Below are 10,304 nucleotides of genomic sequence, written 5' to 3'. Positions count from 1 at the left end.
CAATATTTATTGAATGAATAAGCTTCCCCCCACACTCGGCGTGGAATGAACAACCCTCAGCTATTGCAAGATTCCACACATTTAGCTCAAAGGTGACAAAATCGATCAATCCTCCGATGCCTCCAAATATGCAAATAGATACCTCCTGTTGTCTAGATGTTTTGGCATGGGGCAGACTCCACGTGAAAAAAAAAAACTTATAACTTCTGTTTCTATGAGGTTCATTTCTATGAATTTTTACATTCAATTATTGTCTTGGGTGCCCAGAATGGGACTGACTCAATCATCCGCCTCCTCAGCCATCCAAGCATTCTTCGATTGAGAAATTTTTTAAATGAATACTAACAACTATCTAATTATATACCTGAACAAAATCTTTCAATTTGTATCTAAATATACTACCTGTCCTAGTGACCTGTAAGATCTGTGCTGACTACAGATATATTTCTAATTGTTTTGTTTCCAAGCCAACCCCCACCCGCCCCAATAACCCACCGCCCCAAGTTCCAGAATACAATTAACATCTTTGAACCAGTGAGGTGAGTGTTAGGACTTTATGTTTTGCTTTTAAACTTTTTCACGAGGCTAGGAGGGAAAGTTGAGGAGCAAGTAGAGGACCTGTAGATTGAATCGGGTTTGAAAATTTGTCAGCAAGGAAAGGAAAGAGTATTGCTCTTTTCCCATAATCTTGGAAGAAGCCTTGTGCGTGTGCTTAGATTGAGCCAGTGCAGTATGGCCATTTCCCCGACTGCTTTGTATAGACTTTATAGAGGCGATCTCAGGTGTGGAGCTCCGAGCACCTGCTTGCTTACTCTCTGGCAGTCCAGGACCCAGCATATTTGAAGCTGGTGGCTCAGGTTCCACGTAACTAGGCTCAAGTGTCACTAACACTATGTGCAGAGCCAGTCATCGAGCTGTGCTTTGGGACTTGCATACTTACTTCGGACTTTCTTCTCTCTCCCCCCTCCCTTCCCACTAGTTTCCCTTTCCCTCCTTCCTCCCCGGGCGTGCCCACCTCCTCCCTTTGCTCCCACTCTCCGCTTTTTCTCCTTCTTTCCTTCCTCTTCCTTCCTACTGGGCTTCGAGTCTTTCATCCTCCGCGGGCCGCGGGCCCAGAGGCTACCGCTCGGCGGGGGGGAGGAGGAGGAGGAGGCGCGAGTCCGGCGGGACAGGCGCGAGGTGCCGAGCCGCGAAAGCGCGGGGCGCGCGCCGGGCTGGGGACGCGCGCGGGCTGGCCGCGTGGCCGGGCGGCCCGGCCTGGGAGCGGCGCGAGCGCGCGCGTGGCCCGCGAGCCCCTGGCGCGCCCCCGGCGGCCGGGGCCGCAGCGTGCTCGCCCCCGCCGCCAGCTCGCCTCACTTATGGGTCGGAAGCGCTGCGTTGGGGAGACTGTTCCAAGATGGCGGCGGGTTGCTGCGGGGTGAAGAAGCAGAAACTGTCCAGTTCGCCCCCCTCCGGCTCGGGTGGCGGTGGTGGCGCCTCCTCCTCCTCCCACTGCAGCGGAGAGAGCCAGTGCCGAGCCGGGGAACTGGGACTAGGAGGCGCCGGTACGCGGCTCAACGGGCTGGGAGGTCTAGCCGGAGGAGGTAGCGGCAGCGGCTGTACCCTCTCTCCCCCCCAGGGCTGCGGCGGCGGCGGCGGGGGCATCTCCCTGTCGCCACCTCCGAGCTGCGGAGTGGGGACCCTACTTTCTACCCCGGCCGCCGCCACCTCTCCCTCGCCCTCCTTGTCGTCCGCCGCCTCGTCCTCATCGCCCGGCTCCCGGAAGATGGTGGTGTCAGCGGAGATGTGCTGCTTTTGCTTCGATGTGCTCTACTGTCACCTGTACGGATACCAGCAGCCCCGGACCCCCCGGTTCACCAATGAGCCCTAGTGAGTACCGTGCCCTCCGCCGCCCTCTCCCTTGCGCTCGGGATGGGGCTCAGAGTTGAAGCAAAGTACGATTCCGCCTCCCCGCCGGCCGCTGCCCCTGCCCCTGTCGCTGCCCCGGGTTCCTGGAACCACCCGCCCTGAGTAAGGGCACCCCGCGCTTTCTGCCCTCCGAAGCCAGCGCCCCGCACTTGGAGCAGGGTGCTGCTGCTGCAAGAGATGGCTCTCGCTGGCTCCCAGAGGTGTTCACTTTCTCTTTGAGATAACTTCGAGGAGTTTTGACCCTTCTCCTCGCCTCCGCCACCCCGCGTCCCCATCGCCCGGGTTTAGGAGATCTGGATCCCTCCAGGTGTTGATCTGTCCTCACTTGGGTTTCTGTTCCCCTCTGTAAAAGCCCCGCCGGTATTCCCGCCCCCTGTACCTTGCACATGGAGTTACTATCCCATTGCAGCGTGAAAAATAGCAACTATCCAACTTCTGTTCTGCTAGTGATGGAACTTAGCTCAGGAACCTATGAGGTTACCCATCTTTTTCCTTCGGGCTTCCTTGTGTCCTGGGGAGGGAGGAGTTTTTTTTTTTTTTTTCAAAACACATTTTCCCTTAGTACCTATTTTTATCCAAACATACCCATTAAAATGTGTTTCTAGTGAAGCACACCGCCGGCTCCCTCACATTTAAAGAGTGAGACCTTTTTTTTTCATTCCACCGTCTGGGTAATAGCTCATTCAAAGAGAGCTGTCCCCATAGAGTCACTGTCAGTTTGTACATTAAGCGTGCATTCGCTTTTGTGTCGATTTCACTTTTTAAGAAATCCTTGTCAGGCTCGACGATTCTAGAAGTAGTTAAACAGTGTGTAGGAATTTTTATGGTTTCCTTCGGTTTCGTACTTTTAGTTATTTTACCCTTCAAGTGTGTAGTTGAAATTGTTTAAAATCACACTGTTACCGCTAACAGCCAGGTTAATTCTAATCCCTGTCCATTTGGATGTGTGGGAGATGGGGCATATGGTTTGTTGTTGCTGTTTTTTTTTATATGTAAACTGAGTGTAAACTGACTTTTTGAGTTAAATGCTAGACAGAATGTAAAGCCCAAGGAAGGGCAGAATGACAAAGAGGGCAATTGTTTTTATTATGAGTACTTAGCATCAAGAAAAATAATAGAGAAAAATTTCAGTGAAACTTACACTGAAAAAGCATCAAACCTTTTTCTAGCTAAGACAAGTGCCCCTTATCCCCATATCATAAATACCTGAACTGATGTTCATTTTAAACTGCTTCTTTTCATTTTGTGAGATTAGAGGATTAGACTGGATACATATAAACACTTCTACCTAGACTAAAAATATTCAATTAATATGTAAAATGGAAATTCCAAATAAAGTGTCCTGGAAATTGTAACTTTGTTTTGTTTTTCTTTGGCTTTGATACTTGAAATGTATTTAATTTTGTGTTTTTGCTACTCTTCTGTGGTCTATGCATTTTCTTTCAGACTTGGTTCCTCTTTGAGCATTGGTTCATAAGAAATGCATGAAAGAGCATACAGACTGACACTTTGTCAAATAAACTAAATATCTTGATAAATTTCCTAGTTTTGATTCTAGAAGCTTAAATCCTAAACCCACACCTGTACTTAGCCAATTTAGTTTTTTTTTTTTTTGGTTAAGAAATAGAATTCATTTCGAAAAAGACTGCCATGTTAAAAAAATCTATGAAATATTAATTAGGTTGAGTCACTTATTTGTGACTTTTCTGCCTTCTCTTGGATGTCTATGATGTATTAAAGCCGGTACGGGGATGATACATAGGTTGGCTCAGCAAAGTAATGGGACTGCAAAAATTCACTCCTGTTTAGTTAGATGAGTTTGGCAAAGGCTGTTTTACTATTCACGCTCCATTGCTCCAAAGCATATGCGAACACACTTTCAGGAGGTGCTATTTTCACACATCTTAAAGTGAGTTTGGGTTAACTGAATGACTGTAACAAGAATTTTAAAAGGAAAGTGAGCTTGACCAGTTCATACAGAAAATGCTTTTGAAAACGTCATTCAACAGTGGCTACTTTGCACATGTATTTAGGTATTGTTTCTTTTCTAATAACCCTAGCCACTGGATTTCTTTTTCATGGAATTAAATAGATAAAGTAAGACACCCTTTGACCACTGTGGATATGTTGAAGTGATGGTGGGTGAATAGTAACTATTATCATTTCACAGGCCTTGACTTGTGTCATGTATTCTACCAAACAGCGAATTTAGAAGAGACACTGAACATGACCAAGGGGAGAATGAAAGTTCACTTAAGTGGAAAGAGGAGTGCATCTTATTTTCATTTATTTTAAAGTTATTTTTTGAGGTGGACTGTGGAAAAATTCAGGAAAATTTCTTAAAAGCAGTGTTAGACTATGAGAGTGAAATAACTATCATCACTTGACAGTGCCTTAGTAACCAGCACCCATTTTCTTTCTGTTTTACATATTTAATAGCAGTGTGTACTTATTAGTGTGGCTCGGTGCTGGGGGCCATAACACATAAATAGACACATTGCTTTTTTTTTCTTTCTCAGAGTTATTAGTATCATGTCTTGAGCGGCGCTGTTTCAGGTCCTGTCTCTTGTCCACTAGAAGACATGCCTTCGACAGTTTCACATTCTCTTGTGGAAAAGCACACCGTTTTCTCCCTTCCCAGGAGGTTTCTGTCAAAATGTCTGTCACTGGTGAAATCTGCCTTTTATAGGTTTAGAAGTTCTCGATTCATCAGTGACCAATCCATTCTGGAAGATTATTAGAAATTTCCAGTGATCTGTCTGTTTCAGGTTGTGGGGTGGGGGGAGGATGTTTCTATATGAGCAGGCTGTGGATACAAATTCTTCACTGTTGCTGCTGTTTCTTGGAGTACCTACCTTATGGCAATAGCAGTAGCCGGCACTTGGGAGGTTAGTGGAAACTTGTTTAATGGATGACAGGTGACATTTGTGTTAAAAGTGAGAAATGCATTACTGAATCCTTGGTCTCAGTTGTAGTCATATTTGCCCACAGAACTAAGGTTCAAGACATGATAACAAACAAACAAACATAACTGTAGGTGCATTTTACTGTTCGAAATCAGAGCTCTTGGATTTACACACAGATAGCCATGTTATATAGGAAACCATTTGCTACCATAAAGGGATCCACTGAGCCAGATGTCGAGCCAGTTAGACTGCAGAAACATCATTCTCCACCATGGCTGCACATTCGAATCACTGGGGGATTATTAAAAATATGGATGCCGGGGTCCCAACCCTAGAGATTCTGATTTGATTGGTCTTGGATGGGGCCTGCATCAGGAGTATTAAAAACTCGCCGGGTGATTTTAATGTGCAGCTGAGGGGGAGACCCACTGATTGTATTCGATGAGGCCTTTCTCCTGCGATTCCTATTAATTTGGTCTGGGGTGGTGCCTGGGTACTCAGATTTTATGAGCAACCTGGGTGATTTCTGGTAAACTGCCGGTTTGGGAAACACTTGCAGTGTGGTCTGCAGAAGACATCACCTGGGAACCTGTTTGAAATGTAGGCTCTCAGGCCCCACCTCAGACCTGTTGTATTTGAATCTGCAGTTTAACAAGCTCCCCAGGTGATTCTTATGCACATTAAAGTTTGGGGAGGAGTGGTTCTCGAACTTTAGAGTACATCATAAGCTCCTGTAGTGCTTGTTAAAACACAAATTGCTGGGCCCCATTCCCAGAGTTTCTGATTCAGTCGAACTGGGGTGGGGCCATTAATTTGCATTTCTAACAAGCTCCCTGGTGATGCTGCTGCTACAGTTCCCAGGGCCACACGTTGAGACCCACTGGGTTAGAGTGGTAAGGACCCATGTTAAAGTACTTGAGCAACTATAAGGGAACCTCAGTTTTCACTGCCAGTTTCCAATATAAAACTTCCTGTGTCCATGTCACCATCCTTGATCATGTTCTTTCTAACTTAGCACCAGGGAGATTGAATGCTGCCAAGACCATAATGAGAGTCTGAGGTTCTTGGGATGGTTTCTGTCCGAGGTGGGCTGGGGGAAGGGGGGGCAGAAAAACCTCACCTAGAAACCTGCGGTAGGATTTATAGGTCTTTTTTCAGAAATTGTTAACTGTGAGGGGCACATTTTAGGAAGTAAAAGCAGCACAAATACGATATTTTAAAGTGAGTTGTATTGATTTTAATAAGTAAAGCCCCCTTCTGTTCCCATAGAAAATGCTTTGATGATTAGCTCACTAAATAACATGTTGTGATAAGATTTTAAAAGCTTTTACTTACACTTATGCTTGCTGGATTGCATTTTAAGAATTTTCCTCATTAACAAAGAAATATAAAAGGGACCTGCTAAGGCACTGGGATTGTTCGGTCTTATATCTTTAATGCTGTGTTGCATGTCACATCCCATGAACTTTTTATTTTAATCTTCTTACCACCTTTGAAGTTAATGCAGTACTACATTTTGTATAGACCATAGCACAGAAAAGATACTTTACTGTTAAACATCAGTAAGTGTGGTTTTCCATTGCAGTGAACAGAATGTAGTTTTTAAAAAATCCACTTCTGGACGTGCAGATTTTGAGAGACTAATCCGGTGTTTGAACTGTTAACTCTTTCTTGTCTTGTCACAGTAGACAAATTACTGTTCTTTGGGCATGCTTGGGAGAGATTGGGTTGCTTTAGGGAGGTGAGAGGCACTTCGTTTCACCAGAACAGTAACAGTTCTATCCCATATTAGTGAAAAAAAAAAGATGATTTGATAATGCAGCTCAGGTGAAAGTGATGTTAAATCAGCATTTTAAACACAAACTATTATATTTCTGTTATGTCTTTTTTCTGATGAAGACTGACCTGAGTAGCTGGAAGGTGTATCTGTTTCTCGCAGGTGATGCTACTGAGTCATTACAGATTTCCTTATCCATGCTAGCAGAATGGTTGTAATATATAGTTCTTATAAAAATTTGTCTGAAAAATTGCTGAGCATTTTTGAAGGTATTATATGGGTTGTTTTTCAACAATGTTGATTTCCTTTGGAAGGCAATCTGGTGTCCTGTCTTACTGATGGAAAAGAAAGCAGGCATGCTCCCAGTTGTCATTTATGCTGTAAACACCATCAAGGCTGAAATGGTAGGATGTAGAAATATAAATTACAAAATTATTTTTATATCCGTGCATAAAGGTGTATGTAGGGCAAGGTATATTTAGTTAGAAAGGAAAACTTGATGCTTATTTTACCTTCTCCTCCATAAGGCCAATGGGAGAGATAATCTAGCTCATAATTTTTCTTGCTTTTGAGTTGTGTTTGTGCTGTGTTGAGGTCCCAGTTAGTGGGGTAGCAACCAAGAAGGAATCTCTGCTGGGGTCTCTCAGTCCAATAGGAAGAAAGACCACTACTGAGAAAGAGAAAAACGCTGTTAGCCCATGCATAAGTTATTTTTTTCTAAGTATGTGTTTCTCATTCACATTGTTTTCTTTAAAAGACTGTACACTTTTTGGAATTGTATTTGCGTTAAAACTCTGTAACCTATTACTGCGATTTATTATGATTTGGAAGTCAGTTGTGCTTCCCACTAACAGACCATCTTTTTGCGAGTGTATGTGTGTGAAACACTAAAACTTGTGCAATGAGATTAGTCAGAGTTCCCTATTTCAATAGGCATTATTCTGTTCTCTTGATGTCACACATGCTTGCCTGTTTTAAAGCAACACAATGACCAGGGCTTTTACATTTAAATTTTCTTAAATAGTCTCCCCCCACCCCCAACTTGTGTAATAATGTCTCTTTTTGATACTGTTCTGAATCAATTAAGCTAAGTGAGTGAGGACCAGCAGTAAAAGCCAGGGGCTGCCAAGAATGGACGTTCAATGTGTAAGCTGTCTTTCCACAATCAGTAATTGGGCAGTTGCTTACTGGACACTGGAGACTGTGTGGGAAGCCAGTGGTTGTGTAGGTGGGAAGAGTAGATTCCCAGCAGTAAACTTATTTAGAGTTGAGCTTCTGTAGTTACAGTGTTCCTAAGAGCAAAAACGAGCCACAAGCTGATGTAGTAGAAAGAAAAGTGCCCAAAGGAAGAAGTATGGTGTAATAATGTAATTGGTTGGGTGGGGCATATTTTAGGTTTGGTCCAACTAGAAGTGGCATCTTTTCTATCAAGTGTGGGTGTATTTTCTACTGCTCTTAACGTATCATACTTTCAAACTTGCTCAACCTTAAAAATGTTAGTGTTGAATAGCTGAGTGGAAATTATATGTCACTGGGGGAAAATTTTTTTTTCTTTTCTTTTCTCTCTCTCTCTTTCTCTCTTTTTTTTTTTAGCATATGCATTATGCTGAGTTCCGTGGTTGGAAACCAGAGAAATAGAAGAGATAGTTCTATTCTTACAGAGCTCACAGTCTTGTTCAAGATATGATACAGATATCAAAGTCACTTAAAATGCTTACAAAGTAATATATACATGATTGTAGATGAATGAGATACATGAAAAATAATGTGCATAAGCATAGTAGTGACATTGAATAAAGGAGTGGTCAGGAGCAAGGCTTTGGGAGAGGACAATCTATGAGCCAAGTTTTTAAATGGCAGAAGGACAGAGATTATTGGTAAGAGTCTGTATGACCAGTAGATCTTGAAGTCTTACTTGGTTGTTCTCAAACCGGTTGCTGTCACTGCCACACCCCTTGCCACAGCACTTGGGGATTCCCAGCAGCTGTCTTCAGTCACCAACTTGCACACTCAGCAGTCTCCACACCACTCCCCTTGCTCTGGTCCCCTAAGACCATAAAACCTCAAGGAAGTGAAAAATAGCCTTTTGTCTTGGGAACTCTCTGGGGATGCTGGAGAAGAACGTTGGATCTGATTATAGTTTCTTGTATTGGAAAGGGAACAGAATTGGCAGCAGAGTCCTCTAGAATGTAGGATGAACTGGAAGGAGAAGAGTCTGAAGGCAAGGGAGACCAGCTAGGCTTAAGGTTGACCACACACACACACACACACACACACACACAAACACACACACACACACACACACACACACACACACACACACGAGGGGCAGAGCTTGTGAATATAGGAATGTTGAAAAATCAAGAAGTGGAAGACGTTATCAGCCTATGCAGGGACTTGCACTTTAGGGCCAGCTTTTGTGTGGGAGTGGAAATATTGCAGCTCACCTGTTTTTTGGCTTCCATCACTGCTTCTTCTTTTCTTGGCTCTGTGCCTAGCTATTCTTGTGCTTGGGAAAAGTTTGTTCAACAGCTCTGTTGGAATGGCTATGAAATTTGATCACAAGCGTGAGAACCTCCCCCTCCCCTTCTTCACCTATTACCAACTGTATCTAATTTGAAAGAAAAGAGGAGAAGACATGTTGGCTTATCGAATTTGGATCAAGTATGAAGATAGCTGAGATAGCTTTTGGATGAGGACCTGAAATTAGGCAATTGCATATGAATAAAGAGGCAATGCAGAAAAAGACAATTTACCAAATTCCCACTGCTAGGGTAAATGAAAGTAAGAGAGGCTTTCAACATAATTCAGAGTTTATAAGTCTGAAGAACCAGGAGGATGGTGATGCCACTATAAAACATGGTTGAGGAGGGTGGGAAGAAAGAAATATTTGGTCAGGTGAAATCAGATTTCTTAATATGTATATTTCAAGTGTTGGAGTTATCAACTGTCACTTCTTTTTTAATTAACAGAACCACAGAGCAGCAGCAGAGCTATTGTGATGATTTGGTCAGTCTTTTGGGATCTCTCCAGCCTCCCTCTGTCCCCAACTGTGACTTTGAACTACTGAAGATAGTAGAGATCAGTGACAGTTCTCAGCTTTGCATTGCTAGTCAAAATACCTGACAGAATGTTGGATTTCCCTAATGTAGGTTTTCTCAGTCTTCAAGCTTATCAACTTGTAAAGCAGTCAATGATTCTTCTATTTCTCTATGTGTGTTATCATAGCACAGCTTTCAACAAAATAGAGCCTCATGGAGGACCACCTCAGGAACTTGTAGTTTCAGACTTTGGATTAAAGGAAATTTCTGAAGGACTAAAAGTACTATCTGATACTAGATTCTGAGTCCTATGTCCTCAAGCTTGGAAAGTAAAGAATGAAGCTGGATTTGTTTTGCAGCTTTACTTGGCAATGAAAGGAAGATGTTATCAGGGGACAGGATCAGCCATATTGCTTTATGATCTTTGGGATCTTCAGTGGATGGGCAAATGTGAAAAGTTCTGCTTGAGTCCAGGCCTACTAATAACTAGTTTTTAAAATAAGGTCTGTGATAGTCTTGATGATTCTAGCCTCTCCCCTATCTGTTTCATTTTACAGATAATCCACACTGTGACCCAAAGCCACATGCAGTGCTGGGAGAGCACAGTTGACTGTATTATGCAATATCCTGCCAGAAGATGCTGACCAGCTCTCTAGTAATGGAAAGTAGTGA

The 10,304-nt window shown here is 43.4% G+C and overlaps 1 protein-coding gene across 1 annotated transcript in view; it reads left to right on the top strand.

Annotated features, from left to right (window-relative positions):
- The first annotated feature begins 1,345 nt into the window (after positions 1 to 1,345).
- Positions 1,346 to 10,304, top strand: part of AMMECR1 (AMMECR nuclear protein 1) — a 102,767-nt gene continuing 93,808 nt past the window's right edge. The window contains exon 1 of the mRNA XM_010985018.3: positions 1,346 to 1,869. Within this exon, the coding sequence (XP_010983320.3) occupies positions 1,397 to 1,869 (473 nt within the window). The 5' untranslated portion in view covers positions 1,346 to 1,396. The remainder of the gene's footprint in view (positions 1,870 to 10,304) is intronic.

This window comes from Camelus dromedarius, chromosome X (genome assembly GCF_036321535.1).
Source record: "Camelus dromedarius isolate mCamDro1 chromosome X, mCamDro1.pat, whole genome shotgun sequence".
Lineage (NCBI taxonomy): Eukaryota > Metazoa > Chordata > Mammalia > Artiodactyla > Camelidae > Camelus > Camelus dromedarius.
Note: the sequence above shows the minus strand (reverse complement) of the source record. Positions and strands in the feature narration are given on the sequence as shown.